Raw genomic sequence first — 20,079 nt, 5'->3', positions numbered from 1 at the left:
GTCTTTGGGATGTGCGGTGCTTCTTTTAAGAGCTTAAAATCGTCTCTTATGTCGTTGTTGCACCATTCAATATTCAAGCCGCCTTTTCAGGTTTTCAACTCGAATCCTCCTTTGGTTTCAAGATGTTTATTTAAAAATTTACATCTTGAACCCCCCTTTTATCATTTTTTATATCATGCATTAAAGATTTTAAAAACCAATTTTTGCAAATAAAAATCAATCTTGAGAGGCGGAATGAAATCTGAAGATATTCTCTTTAGATGCCTTCTTGCTTTGCTTGACTTGGATCTGCCTTGTTGGGAATTTTTCCATCATCTGGATCCCTCTAAAATGCCAAATTTGGATTCATTTCCATTTTTTCATATCTTCATCATTTCTTGCTCTTCTTGTTGAATATGAATATCTGAATTAATTGTACTTGATCCATCTTGTAACTTGAGGCTCTCTGGAGTCACCCATCTTGATTCAATTTCTCCCTTTTTCTTTTTCCTTTTTTTTCTTTCTTTTTTTCTTTCTTTGCTGGATTTTTCTTTTTTCACCTCTTTTTCCTTTTTGTCCTTTTTTCTTCTTCAAGTATAATATTTCTTGACAGAATCTAAGTTTATTTGGTTTCTCAGAACTTTCTCATCCATTTTTGCCAAGATCAACGTTTCTCCGGAAAAAAAGCCTTCTTTACAACGTATGACCCTTCCCAATTAGGCATCTATTTCCCCCCGGAAATCTTTATGTATAGGCAAAATCTTTTCAGCACTAGATCATCCTCTTGGAATTCTTTTGGATGTATTTTCTTGTCCATTTCTGATGCATTTGCTCATGGTAAATAGCTTTCAATTGATTCTCATCAATAAGGTTTAATTGATTAAATCGAGCTTAGATACATTCAGTCTTCTCCAATTTGTCCTCCTTTAGGATACAAAATGATGGGATCTTAACTTCAATTGGTAATACTGCTTCCATCCCATAGACTAAACAATAAGATGTTGCCCCAGTAAATGTTCGCACAGTAATTCAATATGCATATAAGGCAAAAGGTTCTCGTGCTAATCCTTGTAAGCTTCAGTGGTCTTTGTAATGATTCTCTTAAGGTTGTTATTTGCTCTTGCAAATGCCCCATTCATCTTTGGGTGATATGACACTGAGTTGGCGTGCTTGATCTGTGCGCGAAGTTAGTCATCTCATACATAGAAATCTTTGTAAAAAGAGGTATCTCTAGGGGAATGAATATTCAAGATTAACTTTACTTACATGAAAAATGTAATTAATGCATGACATATTTATTTCAATCAATCATTTTTTTTCTCTGAGTATACTCCAATCACTCAAAATTATGTTCAATGAGTTGGTCCCTGATGCCTCATCTCGTCTCTTCTTGTAGTAAGATTCACGGATAATTGAAAGTTTGGTTCTTTTGAGGTCTTTTGGTTTATGATGGTTTTGTGTTCGGAAAGACAAATGTGTGACTTTTGAAGTCTGTATATAGTGGAATGTAGTATCATCAATCAACTATACCCGAAAAGGTAAACATCTGGAGTAGGTGTCTCAAAAACAGGTGGAGACATTTCTTCAGAATCTTTGTAGTGTCAGGATTTGGTTTGAGTAATTGGCATTGGATGGGATATTGAAGATATAATTTTACCACTTGCCAATAGATCTATAACTCTTGAAAAATTAAAAGAATATTTAATCTACTTGATACTCAATAATCTCAAGATTAAAATTTGACTCCTTGCTCATAACCATAAAAGAAACACATATTTATTTATTGCACAAAAGGCGGAGAAAGGAACAAAAAATATTCAAACAAGATGCTAAAAATAGAAAGTACTACAGTGGTAGATAACACTTCCATTTGTTTATGCATCATTACTCCTCTATTGTTGGGTGTGTACTTGGCCCATGATTTTTATCCTTATTTGCCCCCATTTCTTGATCATTTCTTGTGTCAAGACTCCCTTGTTAACGAGCGTCTCTATTTCCTTTAACAGTGACCAACAATTCCCTGTTGAATGTCCAGATACTCCCAAGTGAAAATTACAGAAGCTATTTTGATCATAGCAATGGGCATAAGGCTTTGGTGACACCTTCACCAATCTTGGTGTAATGTATTGACCTTTAACCAAATGAGGGTACATGTCTGAGATAGATTCTTGAAACACCTTTAGAGTTTTTCTCGCTCGCGAGGCTATCACTTTCTTTGATCGTTCTGAACGAATGAATGTTCTCATGTTATCGAGGGATTTCTGAATGCTCATTTCAGCTATAACTGGGGTAATATTAACCAGATTTCTTAAGTTATCCTTTGCCTTACTGGTTTTCGGAAAATCTGATACATGTATCTGAGGTGTCTTCTGGGTGATATCTGCCTCATTCTTTTTTAGACCTATAGGCCAATCTCGAATTACATCCATGGGAGCCTTTTGATTTCTTTTCCCATTTTCTTGTGCCCGATATACTTCGTAGGATTTGGTTACATTAGTTTCTGTTTCAACAACGGTTTCTGAACATTGAACCTTAATCCCTTCTTTTATCTTACATTTTTGAATTGCTTGCTCTAAAGGGTCTTGGAAATTTCCCTTAAGATTACCAGGAACCTTAGCTGAACAATTTGGAATTCCAGTCTGATTTATCCAAGGAACTTTCTTATAGGTCCAATTCTCATTTGGAGGCCACTGTGATTGATCAAGTTGTGGAGTAATTGATCTGGCTGAGAGCATTTTTGGATTCAATTTTTCACTCGAACAGTGAAGGGAGGAAATTGAAATCCCTGCACATTCTTTTTCTTCTTGATCACTCTATAAGGTTTGGCACCATGTTTAACTGAATAAGACTCACTGTATTAACCCCAACTTCTTTTTTGACTTTAGTATTGTCAGAGCCTCTTATCTTGCCATTCTTGATAGCCATTCGATGATTTCTCCATATGATGATGTCAGAGAAATTATTAGGGACAACCCCTATCATGTGATTAACATAAGGAAAATTTAATGTGCTGATGAACAAAGTAGTGAACTCTTTTTCAGTCAATGGTGGATGTACTTGAGAAGCAACGTCTTTCTATCATTGTGAATATTGTCGAAAGCTTTCATTGCACTTCATATTCATGCTTTGCAACATTGTTCGATCAGGGGCCATATCAGTCATGTGCTTGTATTGACCCAAAAAAGCTTGAGCTAAATCCCTCAAAGAACGTATTTGAGTACGTTTTAGCTGATTATACCATCTAGATGCAGACCCAGATAAACTGTCTTGGAAACAGTGGATCAACAACTTTTCATTCTCTACATAGCCAGTCATACGACGACAATACATAGTGATATGAAGGGCATGTGGTCCCATTATACTTCTCAAAATCTGGAACCTTGAAATTTGTTGGAATAACCAGGCCAGGGACCAAACTTAGTTCTTTGGCATCAAACCCATAAAGTGACTCAACTGTCTCTATAGATTTTATCACCTCTTCTATATTTTCCAGTCGTTGAGTGAATTTTTCATTCTCAACTGATTTGTTTAGGTCAAGGACCTCATTACTAATACAAAATTCATCAGGCTTCAACTCAGAAGTAGTAGGACAATCAGTGGGGAATGATGCTCCAGCTTGATATGGTGAGTTCTTAACAGCAAAGTAAATTGGTGATTGAATTTCCTGGGGTACAGAGGTGAACTCAGGAATATGAACAGGTGTAACACCCAAAGAATTTGTGGGGTTTTCAACAAGACTCTTTCCAGCTGTCTGGTGCTTCTCAATCATTTCTTTCATATTGTTCAGTAGATCGATATGAGAATTTGTGATATTAGCTTCAATTTGTGCCAACTTGCTCCTTAATTCCTCTTGTATTTCTTTCTGCTCTATCTCAAATTTGGCTAGCCTATCCTCAGTTTCTTTAGACATTTTTCTTGTGTTGTGCTGAGCGTTCTTGCTTCAAGGAAAAACCAAGATCACTTCGTTTGAAATCCTTATTTTAATGAATGAATGTTTTAATGTATTATGACATAAAAAATGCAAAGATGCCAAAGGCAAATGTAAATATGTGAATGTAACAATAAAAAAATTGTGCAATATAAAAGCAACATAAAATACAAATGCAAAGATGCCAAATGTAAATATGGAATTGTAAAAATGTAAATGTAAATTATTTAAAATACCAGAATAGGACATCCAGTTATATTAAGACTGCCCTTTTCTTTGATATTGAAAATAAATAAACATTATTATTTAATTAAATATGTTTTAATGCATGATGTAAATTTAAAAATGTAAATGTAAATACAAACGTAAAAATGTACAAATGCAAAATACAAATGCATGTATGAAAAGGTGTTACTCAAGAGTGATCATCTTAGAACAGATTTCATTGAACGCAAAAGTTTCGGTACATCAAACAAAACTTTACATATAGGGATATATTTCATTCCTAACTTCTCCAAAGCCAAATTAGTCTATCAGCTTAAGGGACATATTGCTTGTCTGGACTGCAACTTCTTCCTATGACATTCTCCTTCATCTTTGTGTCACTTCTCGAGTTGCTCATTTTCCCTTGTAAGAGAACCTTTCTGTCCAAGAAGTTCTTGAACAAGATCTTCATATAAGTTGCAGTTCTTTTTCAGCTTGGTGACCCCTGTGATCCACTCTTCTGGGGTGCTTCCTAGGCCAGCATTTTGAAAGGCTTGACTGATCTTCTGAAAATCTCCATGCATGGTTTTCATTTCTGTGCTCAATTTCTTGTTTTGGTCGTTCAAGTCCTTCAAATAACATGCTTGAGCTTCGTAAAAACCTCCTCCACTCTGAATGCCCTGACTGATGCTCTTACCATAGGCTGCTTTTGGTATCAATCTGGTAGGATCTTTGTGTAATACTTTTGGTATTAATATAACCGGTTCTCTATATACAGAACTTCCCTCGATCCTCGTAGTTTCTTCAGGATGTCTTTCCTTGGCCGCATCATATTTTTTTTGAGCATAAAACTTTTTGTCCATTTACGATTTCTTTTCAATTTGATGAACAGTCTTTTAAGTCAACACCTTTTGGTTATGCCATGATCATGTAATGCAGACACAAAACAAAAATAAATCAATATAAACAAGTTAAAACAAAACAAAATGTATGAAAAATAAAAATGAGAAAAGAAATAAATAAATTGGTAAGTACTAATTAATGAAAAGAAAATATTCTACCTATCGTGGTATATAATATATCCTAACCTCATGCTTTCTAGTTCCATGCTTTGTTTGGAAAAATTAACCTAACAACATGATTACTAATTCGCAGGAATTTATTCAGAGAGAAAAATAAATTAAAAGCTAGAGCTTATTTCTCCTTTGTGTACACCTATGGAGAGGGTTTCAGTACTGTCTTAGATTAGGTGAATTTCTAGGGTTTATTATATGCAGAGTTTCAGTTCTAGGAGTAAAGGCACTCGAATTGTCCTTGTTGATGCCCCCTTGGGCTGTCAAACCCTCAATCCTAGTCCATTACAGACTTAAGCGGATTGAGTTCAATTCGAGGGGACACATTTCTCTATGCCTGACACGGAGAATAAATTCTCACGAAGACATAGAGCAATTGAACCCCGAAAGTTACTTGCTAGGTCTGACACGGAGAATAAATTCTCACGAAGACGTCGCTTTCACTCCCACTTAAAAGGGACAAACTTAATTAAAAAGCTTATGCAATGCAAGTGTTGTGTGTGAGGAGAAATGTTCAAACCTCTAACAGATAAATAAAATAATTAATACCTGAAAAAATATTAATAAATAATATAAAAATAATAAGTAATAAAAATTTGAAAGAAAAGAATTAAAAATTAAATAAATGAATTTTTAATTTCTAATTAATAGAGACAATTTATAATTAAGTTTAAAGTTTGACAATCCCCAGCGGAGTCGCCAAGCTGTCGTAACCGGTTTTCGTCCGGGCACGAATTTTTTTACTTGGCAGGAAAAGTGATGTTAATAATGTTTTTTTTAAAATAATTTGGGAGTCACCATCGGCCTTTTGGGTCAGGTAGGTCAAATACCTAAAAATTATCTTTTAAAAGAGTTTTAAGAAAACATCAGTTAAAAGATGAACTGATATGCGTTTATAACCAAAAATTCGTTCTTTAAAAAAAGATTCGTGGTCGGTTATGTTTAGGGAAGGATTAGCACCCTACAACGCCCAAATTGGTACTTTTTAATTATAAATTGTCTCTAATATAGAATTTAAATTCAAATTTTTTATTTGCAAAAATAATTTTAAATATTAATTTATATATTTATAAGTAAAATATTTATTTATTTGGAAATATCAGAAAAGGGCTTCTAGGTATCTTAAGACAACTCTTTTCTTTGATATTAAAAAAAATAAATACTAACATTTAAAAAATTTATTTTAATATAGTAAGATATATTTATTTAAAAATATTTAGAAAAGGGCTTCTATTACTTTAAGACATCTCTTTCCTTCAACATTAAAAAATAAATAAATAACTAAAATATTTCTTAAAATAATATAGAATAAATTTAAACATATAGTTCATAAATAATTTTTATTTCATAGAAAAACAAATAAATAATATTATTTATTATATATTTTATGACTAAGATAATAAAAATAATAATTGAAGCAATAATTGAATATAAAAGTAAAATAAAATAATATTGCAATAATAATGATTAAAAGAAATTAAAATTATGAAATTAATTGTAAAGTATATAAATAAAAAATAAAAATTATCGAACTATATAAAATAAAAAACATTAAGGACTAATTATGGTATTGGCCCTAAATATATAGCTAAAATAATTCAATGCAAAAGCAGAGATTTGGTTTACACGATTGAGGGTAAGTAATTTTCCATTTAATCAACATCAAAGTCTTATAATAAACAAAAGCACTTTTTCAACTACAACTATTTAAATTAATACGTGATTTAAGGAAAGGTATATAAGTAACTATAATTTAAAGTATTGGAACATATAGTGTAATAAAAAAAATTAAAATTGCAATTTAAAAGTGACTAAAACAAATAAAAATTAAAACAATAGGAATAAACTGTAAAATATCAAAATTTAATGAACATAATTCAAATTATTATAAAATTATAATTACTAATAGTGTAATTAGCCCCTAATTACTAATATGTGATTAAAATAAAACTTAATTAAAATTAAAAGCTTTAACTCAAAAAAAAATAAAAAATATAAGTGCTAATAATGTAATTTAGCCTTATTAATTATTGAGAATTTAAACTGAAATTTATCAAAACATGAGGGACTAAATCTAGTATTTAATCTAAAATATATGTATACTGGTATGGACTAAAATACGATAAAATAAATTTCGAAGAAAAAATTAAAATGTCCAGAAAATCATTCCAGTGACTAAAACGTAAAAGTTACAAACTGAGATGGCTTAGTAAATGATTTTACCATGTGCGAAATTACGCATACACCCTCATCGAAACGACGCCGTTTTGATGAGGGTATAAAAACCCTATAACCGGCCCTTAAGGGCCAAAGCTTTTCATTTTCTTTCTTTTCTTTCTCTCTTAGGAGAGAATTTCTCCCCCTTCTCTCTAAAATCATCCACCGGGGGAGAGAACTGGCCACTCACCGGCCGCCTTGCTCCGACAATAACCGCCGCCGCCGGCCACTGTTCACGGTGGCCGGAAAACTCAAAATACACCAAAATGTAGATCTTCACTTCCTAAGGCCGAATACGACCTCTATTTATCTTAAAAGCCCTTAGAATTTCCTAGATCTAGGAAAGCCTCCAATGACAGAGTAAGCTCTCTCTTCTTTTCTTCTCTTTCTGTTATATTGGCTGCTGTGGGTTCGTGTTCTTGTTGCTGTCTGTTGTTGGTGGTTCCTCTTTTTTTCTGTGTTTGGCTTTTTTTTTCTTCTGTTTTGCTCGGTATCTCTCGGTCACTCCCCGTTTTTTTTTCTTTTTCACAGGTATGGTGGCCATTTTTATAGGCCACCACGATGATGGCTTTAGACTGGTTAAAGGAGTAAACTTTGGTGAGTCACCGAACTTGTGGTGACTCACGGAAGAATGGGACGCGTGGACGGCTGGAATGACTCTTCTGGGGGCTTCGACGGGCGTCGTGGCAGCTGTTGAGGACGGCGACGTTGTAGTTGAAGCACCTGGCAGTGGAAACGTCGGTAGCGTCGGTTGGATCACCTGGCAGCAAAGGATTAAGTGGCTGCTCATCTTCCCAACGGCGGCTGGCAGCTTGGGGAAACCCTAGAAGGGTTAGGATTTCTCAACCGGGTTGGGTTTGCATTTCTTTGGGCTTCAGGATTTGTAAATGAGCCTGTAAAACTATTTATTAATAATAATAATAATAATATAAATAATATTCAAATGAAAAAAAATGAGTATCTTCAGCCTTGATTGCAAGTGAATGAATGGGCATGATGAAACCCAATGACAATACATAATCAACAGTTCTCTGAATGGCAACAATGGGGCAAATCCTAACCCTACTATTCAACATAATTAACCTACCATTCTCTTCAACCTGAATGGCAACAGGTTCATCAGAAGTGTTAATTTTATAGTTTTCGCGCTTCGGGTTTTCTCTTGCCTTTCTTTGCTGAATGACCGGTCTTCCTTTTGTGACGACTGAAATCTGACACAAAACGGAATGTGTGGCCACAGCCTTCCTCGGCACACACTTAAGGGCGAGCACCTGTGTGAACCCTTATGTGTTCAGTTCGAGCCCATGCCCACTTGAAAGTCATCTTGCACCCCTTCCATGGGCATTAAAGAGGCCGGTCGAAGTCGGTGGTGCTGAACTAGATATTTGTGTGAGGCCATTCTTCCTAAGCTGCTGCCGGGACGTATCATCTGAAAATGCATCGTCTCTCTCGTGACTTTTGGCATGCTTAGTGCTCAGAATCTTCCTAAGCTGCTGAAGAGAGCCATCATCCCAAGAATCCCATGAACCTGCATCTTCCCTCTTGATAAACTTGGTTAGCTGGCTTATAGGAACCCGACCAGAATTACCCTTCAATGAATCGAGAGGACATAAATATCTCAAATCAACTTAATCATGTTTTGAAGGTAAACTTTCTTAATATTATTTCTTATCTATAAAATCTGAATTCAAAATTTTATATAATTTATATATTTTTTTATCATTCTACTTAATTTTTGTCGTGTAAGACAGAATATAATAACTCTAATTAAAAACAATTGTCATTAAATTAAATTGAACAATAAATTTTAAAAACTCTATTAAATCTCATTCAAATAGTTAATCATCATTATACTAAAAAATAATAAAATCACACTAATTTCTACAATTTCAATTAAAATTTAATAAAAATACTCCTTTATTATTAAATATTTATTTAAATAAGACAATGATCTAATTCCCATAAAAACTTTGAAATATTCATTTTAGAGTAAATTACAAGTTTAGTCTTAATTATCACTTTTATTCTATTTTAGTCACTCAACTATTTTTATTTCAAAAATCATACTTAATATTACGTTTTGGTTTCATTTTAGTAATCCATGTTAAAAATTAGCAGTGATGTTGATGTATCATAATTGGTAAGGCCATGTCATCATTAATTTTTTAGGGTAAATTACGCATTTAATACCTAAACTATTAGTTTTGATCCGTTTTAGTACCTAAACTTTCAATTTTTTCAAAACCATACCTAAAGTTTAGTTTATATTTCATTTTAGTACCCCACCATTAAGCTTTGAAAAAAATGAAAGTCTAGGTACCAAAACACATTTAGTACCTAAATCATACTTAAGTTTTGAAAAAAAAATGAAAATTTAGGCACTAAGACGGACCAAAATTGATAGTTTATGTACTAAACACGTTAAGTTTTTAAGGACGTGATATTAAAATGAAACAAAAAGTAAAATTTAAGTATGATTTTAAAAAATTGAAAGTTTAGATATAAAACAGAAAAATTGATAGTTTAGATACTAAATGCATAATTTACCCTTTTTTTAAAAAATATATCGTCAACAATTATGTTACTTTTTTAATAGTGTGTTATTAAAATTAAATATAATGTTATATATGATTTTGAAAACATAATAATTAAGTGACCAAAACAGAACAAAAGTAATAGTTGGGGATACTAAACGTGTAGTTTACCCTTTGTTTTATATTGTCGACCCGATCCGGTTCAATTCAACGTTGAAAGACCGATATGTTTTTCGTGGGAAATTGTGGCGGATATGCTGAGAGAGAAAAGAAAAATCACAGCTTGAAAATCACAGCTGTGAAAATGGCTTCCGCCGCCATCTCTCTTTCACTGCCACCAATTCCTTCATCTTCTTCTTCTGTTAAACCCAAAGATTCCCCTTTCGGCCACCGCCGTTTATTCATTGCAAAGAACTCACCATCTCGTTCACTCTATTCTTTTTCAGCAACAAAGCAAATTTCTACTTCTTTCAGGATCAAATGCTCATCGGCTGCTTCTTCTTCATCTTCGAGTACTCTTCCTTCTGCTCTTCTGTTTGACTGCGATGGTGTTCTCGTTGATACTGAGAAGGATGGCCACCGGGTTTCGTTCAATGATACTTTCGATGAAGTAAATTTCAAGCTCTTTTCATTTTTGTGTATTTTTTAAAAAAAATTGTAGGGATTTTTTTATTGTGCGAATTGCAGAAAGAATTAGGCGTTACATGGGATGTGGAATTGTACGGAGAGTTGCTCAAAATTGGTGGTGGGAAAGAAAGGTAATATATTTTACATTTTCTTTCATTTTCAAATGAATAAGAGCTTGAAGTTATGCTTCGAATCTGGATATGAAAATTCCATTTTCCATGAAAATTGTAAGAATGAAATGCCTACAGTTGTTGATTTCAGCATACTGTATATTTTGAAAGTATAAAAACCATAAATTTGTTCGGTTCATAAATTCCTTGGGAATTTGAAATTCACTGCTAAGTAGGCATCCCTCACATCCGTATATTTGGTAAGTAATCACGAGACTGTTTTATGTATATTATGCTCAATCCAAAGTCTGACATCCAAGTTCCTAAATTCTACCTAAAGTAATTTGAAATCATGAATATTAAATTTTGGATTTGGATAATATTTATTCTATAAATTGTGAGAATGAAATGAATACACGAGGTATAAATAACTCAGGATCCAAGATGAGAATGAAATGAAATCCAAGAATTTGAGAAATGCAAACATTTTATCATACAATTTACGTTCTTTTTGAAATCTAAATTCCAAAACGCAACTAAGTTATTTCTATGTTTTTTTAGGATGACTGCTTACTTTAACAAGACAGGGTGGCCAGATAAAGCTCCGAAGAGTGAAGAAGAAAGAAAGGAATTCATTGCTTCTCTTCATAAACGAAAAACCGAGCTGTTCATGGCCCTTATTGAAAATAGATTGCTACCTCTTCGTCCCGGTGTAGCCAAGTTAGTCCCTCTCTTACTTCTTTTAACCTATGCAGTCTGTATGATGTTCCATATAAAGTTAGTGTTTTACATTTGTGTTCGACTTTGTTAGAATCAAATTGATTGGAAGAAAGTAGGAAAATATAGTTTGATAAAAGTAAACTTTCTTCTGTTTTTCCTAAAGGTTTTCTACGTAAAATTTTAGTGTTTATTTTATTGTTTGATCACTATGTTGACCTTTATCTTTTAACTGATTACTTTTATTCAGACATTGATATGGGTTTGATCTTTCCAAAGTACACCTATTGTGGGAGATATACCCATATGCCATATCCGACACTCACCAGATTCTCGAGTAATGTTGAACTTTGTTACTCAAATGTTTGTTTGGCATCACATCCGCTTAATTAGTTACAGGTTCGAGTTAATCGTAGATGTGATTCTTTAGCATGTTTACAAAGAATACCATGGAAAAGTTGATTATTTGAACACATAATCATATCCGACACTCACTCGAATCCAGATAACATTTGATTTTAGTACTCAAATGTTTGTGTTTAGTACTCGGATCTTACAAAATTGCATTTTGGTACTCAAATGTTTGTGTTATTTTGAGATATTTTAGATGGATAGATTCTAGCCTTTCGAGTTATTTGTGATTATATCACACAGATTGATTGATCAAGCTTTGGAGAAAGGAGTAAAAGTTGCAGTGTGCAGTACATCCAATGAGAAGGCGGTATGCTAATCAGGTTTTATACAGACAGAAAACATTTATTAGACATGGAAGTAATGTGATAAACATGACAACTTATTTTCGTTGTTTACACTGCTGAAACAGAAAATATATAGAACACAATAATTGCATATGCATAGATTGCCAAGTTTAAGGATGATTTGCAGTTATGTTACTAAGACTCGAGCGTGTGGTATATGAGTATGGGTTCGACACTTTAGAAGTTTTTCCATGTATTTAGCATATTCTTAAACAATTATATCTTCATACCTATTTAGTGGATGCAAGACACAAATACTTCCTAATTTAGGAGCTTTAGTGTTGATGGGAAAATGTTGGTTGTGAGACTGTAAATGATTCACTCCTTCTGGTTTGAGCGGAGAATCACGTCCAGTGATTCTGTGAGAGAGATGGACCGTTTACAATTGTCACAACCAACATTTTCCCATCTGTAAATGATTCACTCCTTCTGGTTTGAGCGGAGAATCACGTCCAGTGATTCTGTGAGAGAGATGGACCGTTTACAACCGTCACAACCAACATTTTCCCATCAACACATAGCAAAGCATATTTGTGGAGTCTCAAACAAACCTGCCACTCAGTGTTCTTTTTGAATTCTCAATCCTATTTCTCATAAACAAGTCCATTACTATTTTTATAGGTCTCTGCTGTAGTTTCTTGTTTACTGGGACCAGAACGTGCAGAAAAAATACAGATTTTTGCCGGTGATGTGGTTCCTCGTAAGAAACCTGATCCAGTGAGTATTTTATCCCTCTTAATTTTTATATATATTTACAAAACAAACTTTCATTCGTTTATAAATTTAATCGAGACATATCTAATTGGGACACATTTTTGAAGAAAATGGGGACATTTATCTGCCAAAGAAACCCTTTAACCGTACTTTTATTCCGTTGTGGTTCACAAGTGTCTCATTACAGTTTACTTGGTTCAAATTCATTCATATTTTTGTCTACATAAAGATGGATTACCTTAAAGAGTACATGTTCTTTATGGCAGGCCATCTATACATTAGCAGCAAACACACTCGGTGTTGAACCTTCAAGGTATTGCATCGTAACGTAGCCTTCACTGATGTTTTTCGATGCAAAATTAACAAATTACATCATATGTATCTATGTTACTCGGACTCGGCTGTGAGAGTAAGACACAGAAGTGTGTCCAACCTGTGTCTAACACGGGTATGGCTAATTTTCTGCAAGATTCCCATGATGAGTCTTCGGAGTATCATATTCCGTACTCATGTGTAGATATTTGTTGGATATTGATGCCGGAAACGAGTACTTTAAGAAAAATAAAGATTTAAAACAATATAGACATATATTGTGCTTGACCGATACTCGATACTGGAAGATCAGTAATTATAAAAGCTTATGTTTATCTGTTGTTATCTTACATTTGTTGATATATACTGGAGATCAGATCTGATTTTTTTTTCTTCCCGATGTTTTTCCATAGCTGTGTTGTTGTAGAAGACAGTGCCATAGGACTTGCTGCTGCCAAAGCGGCTGGAATGACTTGCATAGTGACAAAGAGCGGGTAAATTTCTTTACCAAATGAGACATCTGTGCTCCTAAACTATAGGCTGAATTAGATGATTAAATTGGTTTCAATTGTTTTTTTTCTCTGGTCGAATCAACCGAATGTAATGCCCTACTAATTACCGATCTTTTAGAGTTGTGTGAACTGATTCCGTTATGATCCGGCTGAAAAAGTTCGTGATACAAATGATTTGATAAAAAATGAAAGAAAGAACAATAGGGGATTTGTTTTGGAGAAAGACCGTGGGCAGAACCCCAGTAGTACAAGGTTGTTAAATCCGTACAAAACTCTACTTCTCCTATTTTATGTTGATTAAGAAAAGAAAACTCAGTTTGAATAGATTTTTTATACGTAGATTTCCTTTATAATCAGACTCTTGTCCTTATAAATGGATACTAGGATTTAAGAGTTTGTAGCAAATTGATTAAACTCTGAATTGCGTTTAACCGTAAATTCTCTTGTAATCTGTTTTCCAAATGAAACTTCTTCTTTACCCGTGATTTTTTCCGATTTAATTTTTTTACATAAATCTTAATCTTTGTTTTTACTTCTTTTTACTTTATAATCGCGTTCATTCGCCATTATAGAATATAGACCTATTACAGTATCCTTCTTTCTGATGTCAGCTGAATTTGTTTGTTACTTGAGAACTAAAGAAGATGCGAAGCATTAACAATTCATGTTTAACATTGAGTGGTCCTGTGGTTGCAGTTACACAGCCGATGAAGACTTCTTAAATGCGGATGCAGTGTTCGATTGCATCGGAGATCCACCAGAAGAGAGGTTCGATCTGGCATTCTGCGCAAGCCTTCTTGAGAAACAGTATGTTAGTTAAACCTTACAATATTATTTTGTTTCCATGATTGCTTGTTGAGATCAGTAGCTTACTTCTGTTGTCTAACTATTCATTAATGGTCTGTCACTTTTGGCGACTGACTGCTGAAATATCACTGAAAAACTGAAAATTTAGATTAAACTTGTATTTCTTGGTTCTGAAACTGCTAAAGACGTTAAATAATGCCATGGAATCAAGCTGGTTGAATATGTTAACTATTGTCCAAATCGAAATCAAACCGGATTCAATAGAACAACCAAAAGCGAATTCCACACACAAATCATCATTTTAAACGTGTATATATACAACTATACTGTTTTTCCATGTTTATGTTACTCTGACTTGTAATGAGACATATTCAAACAATAGCATCGGAATATAACCCTACAAGGATCCTCAAAGTACATATTCAAACATAGAGAATATTGAACATACCTGCTTCTGATAAGTACCCTAGGTCAGTGTCCATTCCATGTACAACCAGTGGATCATGTCCAGATACAGTCAACCCCATTCTTATCTGCAGAGGCTAATGGTTTTCCGAGTCCACTCCAAGTACAGGACATAACTGGAACAGTGTGCTCCTTCAGAGTTCTTACAATGTCGGCTTTTGATAACAACCAAATGTAGATGGATCCATCGGCAGAGCCGGCAGCAATATAATTGTCATCCAGACTAATACACGAGCGACTCCAATTAGATGCCACCCTGCTTCCGGTTGCTCTGAGTGTACCACAAACTCCAAAGATCGTATATCGAATAAATTATGCAAACTATCTCTGCCACTTGTCAATACAACATTTCTGTTTCGAGACAGAGAGATAGATGTAATGGGAAGAGAATGTGCCGCAACTTCACTAACTAATTTTCCGGTCTGAATATCCCTCAAACGGAGATTCCCATCGACGTGACCCGAGCATATGGTCAGTCCAACTGTGCTGAAGCAAAGAGCATTGCAGTTGCTGTGAAAAACTATAGTGTTGGTGCAGTAACCTTTCTGCAAATCCCACATTTTTATCGTCCGATCATAAGCAGCACTCACAACATGACGACTCGATACTTTGCTCACATCTACAGCACAAACTTTATCCTTGTGACCTGTGAGAGAATGCCAGATTCGTCCGGATTTGACATCCCTGTTTGAACTGCTTGCTGCTATTACGAAGCTATTGTCATGGGTAATTGCGAGATCAAGGACGGAACCAAGACAGCCAGAAAGATTTTGGATTAAAGATCCGGTGCTAGTGTAGCTACGCATTTTCGTCCGACCTCATTATATAATATGCTATTTATATTATATAATGTAAACATATTTTTTTGATTATTTTATGTGATATAGCATACATATATTATGTTATTAAACCGTATAGTATTTATATTGCATAATACATATATTATATTATATATATTTATAGTATTATTATTTTAACGTTTTTTGTTGGTTTTGTTTTATGTGTAGGCTCAATTCAACCCAAAGGCAGGGCCACATGTCAAGGCTTTGATGGAGTTAGGGTTTACTGCTTTCCTTCAGTGCCGTATGTCCTGGACCGTCGGATCAACGGGCCATCCGACGGTCGAGATGGCTTGGAGAGTTTTTATCCCAGCCGCAACCCACTACCCGTTTTCTCAACGCAACCAACCACCACAACTCAACAAACACGATTTCATAGGATTTAAAAAAACAACCATGTATTTCTATCCTAATGAAACACTAAACCGAACGAAAATAAGGAATGTTTAGGCTATAAATTCCTGCAAAAAGAAAGCAAAAATAAGCTAGAAAAGAGGCAAGGAATTCTTGTAAAATTCAAAAGGAAACAAGAAATAAAAAGGTATTATTTTTTTACCTACCTCGGTTTTGCTCTTGCATATTGCTTGATCTCTTTTCTTTTTCTTTTTTTGACTAGAAAAAACTCTCAAAAAAGGACAAAGCCGATGATCGAGGGAGGGCTTTCAGAAAGTTTTGCTCAGATCTAGCCCTCCCTGAGCCTTTTTTGTGAAAACGAATGGTATATTCGAAGAAAGGGATGGAAAGCTTTTGAAAAATAATTTTTTTGGGGTCTCACCGTCGATGAATGACGGTCGACGAGGCAATGTCGGTTGAAATATGGGTTTGGGGTTGAATGTTATTTGTGTCATGAAGAACAATTGAGAGAATTTGAAGTTTGGGTGTTTTGATCGATTTTGGAAGGGGAGGAAAAATGAAATATGTTTCTTCTTTATGGGCTTTATAGCCGACCCGAAACCCGTCAGTTTCACCCCAAGATCCATGTGTTTTCAATGGAATGGGGTAAACTACAGTTTTTGTTCCTGAAACTTTTTTGAAAATTGATTTTACCCTTTTTATCGAATTTCATTAATTTTTTTTTAAATTTGTCCTGCACTTTGTTTTAATTATAAAATTCGCCCATACTCTTCTTTATTTTGTTTTCGCATCACAATTTTTATTTTTAAATTAATTATTTTGCAATTTTTTCTTCCCTTTACATTATTCCTTTTTTATCCTTTTTATTCCACGTTTTCTTAATATACATGATTTGACCCCTTGTTGGGCATGAGTTTATCCCATTTATTTTTTGTGTTATATTATTTTAATTTTATTTCCGTTTATTTCTCGGTATGTATATATGTGCATGTTTCTTTTTGTCTTTGTTTAATTTAAAGTATTAAAATTTAATTTTTTGCTAATTTTTCCTTTTGATTCATTCAATATTTTATTTTTACATTCTAACATTTTTTGACCTTTTTAGGGGTACTTTAAATCAATTAAAGGTGAGTAGTTTGGATCGAATTTTTACTTTTTAATTTAACTTGTAATTTTCTTATTTAAGATAACTGGAAATTAAATTAATGCCGAAAGGATAATACAAGGGTGCTAATCCTTCCCTGACTGTAACTGACTCCTGATCCCGACATATTTTTGGTAAGATGCAGATCAGGTAAGAAAATAAACCGAGGTGCCTGATCAACCTAGTTCTTATTTTAAAGATAAATGATCGGTGGTGACTCTAACCCACTTATTTAAGTCGAAGCCTAATTTTGGGCCCACCCGAAAGACGGTTACGACAGCTTGGCGACTCCACTGGGAACAAGTAAGTGAGTCAGGCTAAGGCTAATTTCCATTTGTCTTCTTAAGTGAAAATTGTAAGTTTAAATTTTAAGTTAATTTTTCGATCCTTATTACTTACCTTTGATTAATTTTCAAGTAAATAATTATATTGACGTTTTTAATGGATTCAACTTATTAAACATTTTCATCTCAGGCTCTATACTTGAGCTCCAAACCTTTTCTTAAGTGGAGGTGAAAATGACGCCTTCGTGAGAATTTATTCTCCGTATAAGCCTAGCAAGTAACCTTCGGGATTCATAAACCTTATGTCTTCGTGTGAATTTATTCTCCGTATAGGCTTATAATGGGCTTAGGACTGAGGGTCGACAAGCCCAATAAGGCACTAGCAAACCTTATGTCTTCGTGTGAATTTATTCTCCGTATAGGCTTGTAATGGGCTTAGGACTGAGGGTCGACAAGCCCAATAAGGCACTAGCAAAGAGAACTCGAGTACCTTCTTTAGAACCTAAACTGAAGACTACAGGGAATTAGAGCCCACCCCGAAACTCCATTTCAAAACCTAGGATGTTTTATTTCCTGTTCAAAGCATGCAATTTATCATTATTATTTCTATATTACTAACTGATTTTTCTTTCATGTTTGTTTTTTCTATTTACATCATAAAAAGAGGTAATTGATCCATAAAAAAATGTTCGTTACACACATAATCTGCAACTCTATGCCAAGACAGATGAACCTCTAATTAGAGCCCTAGTACAATTCTAGAATCCGGGGTACAATTATTTCACCTTTAACTAAGAAGACATGGTACCCACAATCAAAGAGTATACCACATTGCTGCATTACGAGGGAATCATAATGGATCGAGTCTACATCAAGCACATTAAAAGTCAGCCTTTCAAGAACGGGCTGGCAAAAGTTACAGGGGGTAGATGAGAAATGGGTAATTGACCAGATTCAACACAAAGGTAGCGAGGAGGGAATTGCTTGGACCCATATTAAGTAACTAATGAAGAATCACCTCAATGAATGGAAGACAATGAACCTTTTTGCGTTGGGCCTTTATGGTTTGGTTATCTTCCCGAAGACTTTGGGATACATTGAGGCGACTGTTGGTGGAATTGTTCGAACAACTCCCAAAATGAGTAAATCTAGTAACATCAATTTTAGCTGAAACTTTTCACTCCCTCAACCACTGTAGAAAGAATGGCAGAGGAAGAATTATAGGGTCTGCATAGCTTCTCCAAGTTTGGATCCACAGTCACTTCTGAAAGACTAACGAGATTTCTTACCGCCAATTCAACACCACTTATTCTTCTTTGGGGGAATTCCTTACCCTAAAATGGCAAGAAGGCATCCCAAAAGAAAAGTGGATGAAAGTATTCATATACCTTCAAGATAGGGATATTGTTTGGAGAGCTCATTGGTTAACCCAAAATGACATTCTTTTCCGATGTTGAGATTCATAAACTATGACATTACTTGGATTATGGGGAGGAGTAAGATATCTGGATCGAAATTTGCATACCATGGGGATAACTACAAGAAAAAGGTCAAATAAGTAGCTGAGTCATGGAAGAAAATGTTTCATATAGATGTCTTGGACGCTAAAGACATGCTTACTCCAGACTATTTGGAATGGAGGAGGTTAAAGAAAAATGACACCATCCCCGTGCCATATTATGAAGATACTCAAATAATGGAAGAACATCTTAAGCATGTTCCCTCTGAGCTAGAGATAACAAGGAAAGAATTTGAAGCTGAAAAAAAAGTGCTGAAACAAAGGCTAAGGGAACTCGAGGCTGAAAGATTCCAGTGGAAATTAAATGTCGATACTCAGAAGGATCGGGAAGACAAGTTAGAAAAGGAACAGAAGAAAATCTGCTTTGATCTCGAAGACTTGAGAAAAGGATATCAAGAACAAGTCCAGAGCAATTCTAATCTGAAAAGGTTTTCTGAGTACTGGAAAAGTAAAACTAGTAGCCTGAAAAGGAGGTTTGAAGGGAAGGATAAAAGAGATACCTTGAAATAACAACTAAAGACTTCCTAGAGATGTTTGCTAGAAAACTAGCACCATAACAAGCGTTTGAGGATCCAGTTGATTTAGAGAAGTCTCTTCAGAAATATCAAGAATGTGATGATAAAACCATAGCTGAGTTGGAGGCCATTGTGGACGAGTTCAAGAAATAAGTAAGTGAGCTTCAGATAGTTCCCTTTGATGGAGGGTTTCAGTGGCGTTTTCGTTGGAACAAGCTCAACAAAGGGTGAAAGCTAGAGATGCAGCCATCTGAGATTTCTTGGAGCAAGTACAAAAAGTAGCTCGTTATTTGCATGGTTTAGCAAGAGAAACCGAGTGGTTCGATAGGGTATTCAACCTGTGACAGATGAAAGAAGAAGACTTGTTAACCTATTAGAAGATGTTTGGGTTTAAAAGATTTAGTCAGAATGTACCTTTAAGATATTTTGTGTCTCTTAAAATTAAAACACTTTTGTCTCAATAAAGA

At 34.4% G+C, this 20,079-nt stretch overlaps 2 protein-coding genes across 2 annotated transcripts; one reads left to right on the top strand and one right to left on the bottom strand.

Annotated features, from left to right (window-relative positions):
* The first annotated feature begins 10,202 nt into the window (after positions 1-10,202).
* On the top strand, positions 10,203-14,662 carry LOC120191738 (CBBY-like protein). Its single transcript, XM_039194657.1, has 8 exons — positions 10,203-10,545; positions 10,623-10,693; positions 11,234-11,392; positions 12,044-12,110; positions 12,769-12,864; positions 13,128-13,174; positions 13,587-13,667; positions 14,382-14,662. The coding sequence occupies exons 1-8, from the start codon at positions 10,240-10,242 to the stop codon at positions 14,503-14,505; spliced, it is 951 nt and encodes a 316-aa protein (XP_039050588.1). The 5' UTR covers positions 10,203-10,239; the 3' UTR covers positions 14,506-14,662.
* Positions 14,663-15,100: 438 nt separating this feature from the next.
* LOC120192097 (autophagy-related protein 16-like) lies at positions 15,101-15,763 on the bottom strand. Its single transcript, XM_039194947.1, has one exon. It carries the CDS (start codon positions 15,761-15,763, stop codon positions 15,101-15,103), a length of 663 nt encoding a protein of 220 aa, XP_039050878.1.
* Between the last annotated feature and the right edge of the window lie 4,316 nt (positions 15,764-20,079).

This window comes from Hibiscus syriacus, unplaced genomic scaffold (assembly GCF_006381635.1).
Source record: "Hibiscus syriacus cultivar Baekdansim isolate YM2019G1 unplaced genomic scaffold, ASM638163v2 tig00116971_pilon, whole genome shotgun sequence".
Classification (NCBI taxonomy): Eukaryota; Viridiplantae; Streptophyta; class Magnoliopsida; order Malvales; family Malvaceae; genus Hibiscus; species Hibiscus syriacus.
This window is presented reverse-complemented; position numbering and strand designations above follow the sequence as displayed.

Bases quoted from the DNA above. Each gene is read 5' to 3' on its own strand.
- LOC120191738 (XM_039194657.1), top strand. From the start codon at position 10,240: ATGGCTTCCGCCGCCATCTCTCTTTCACTGCCACCAATTCCTTCATCT. The intron at 12,111-12,768 runs GTATGCTAATCA...CTATTTTTATAG, and splicing joins GTACATCCAATGAGAAGGCG to GTCTCTGCTGTAGTTTCTTG. The intron at 13,175-13,586 runs GTATTGCATCGT...GTTTTTCCATAG, and splicing joins CTCGGTGTTGAACCTTCAAG to CTGTGTTGTTGTAGAAGACA.
- LOC120192097 (XM_039194947.1), bottom strand. From the start codon at position 15,763: ATGCGTAGCTACACTAGCACCGGATCTTTAATCCAAAATCTTTCTGGC.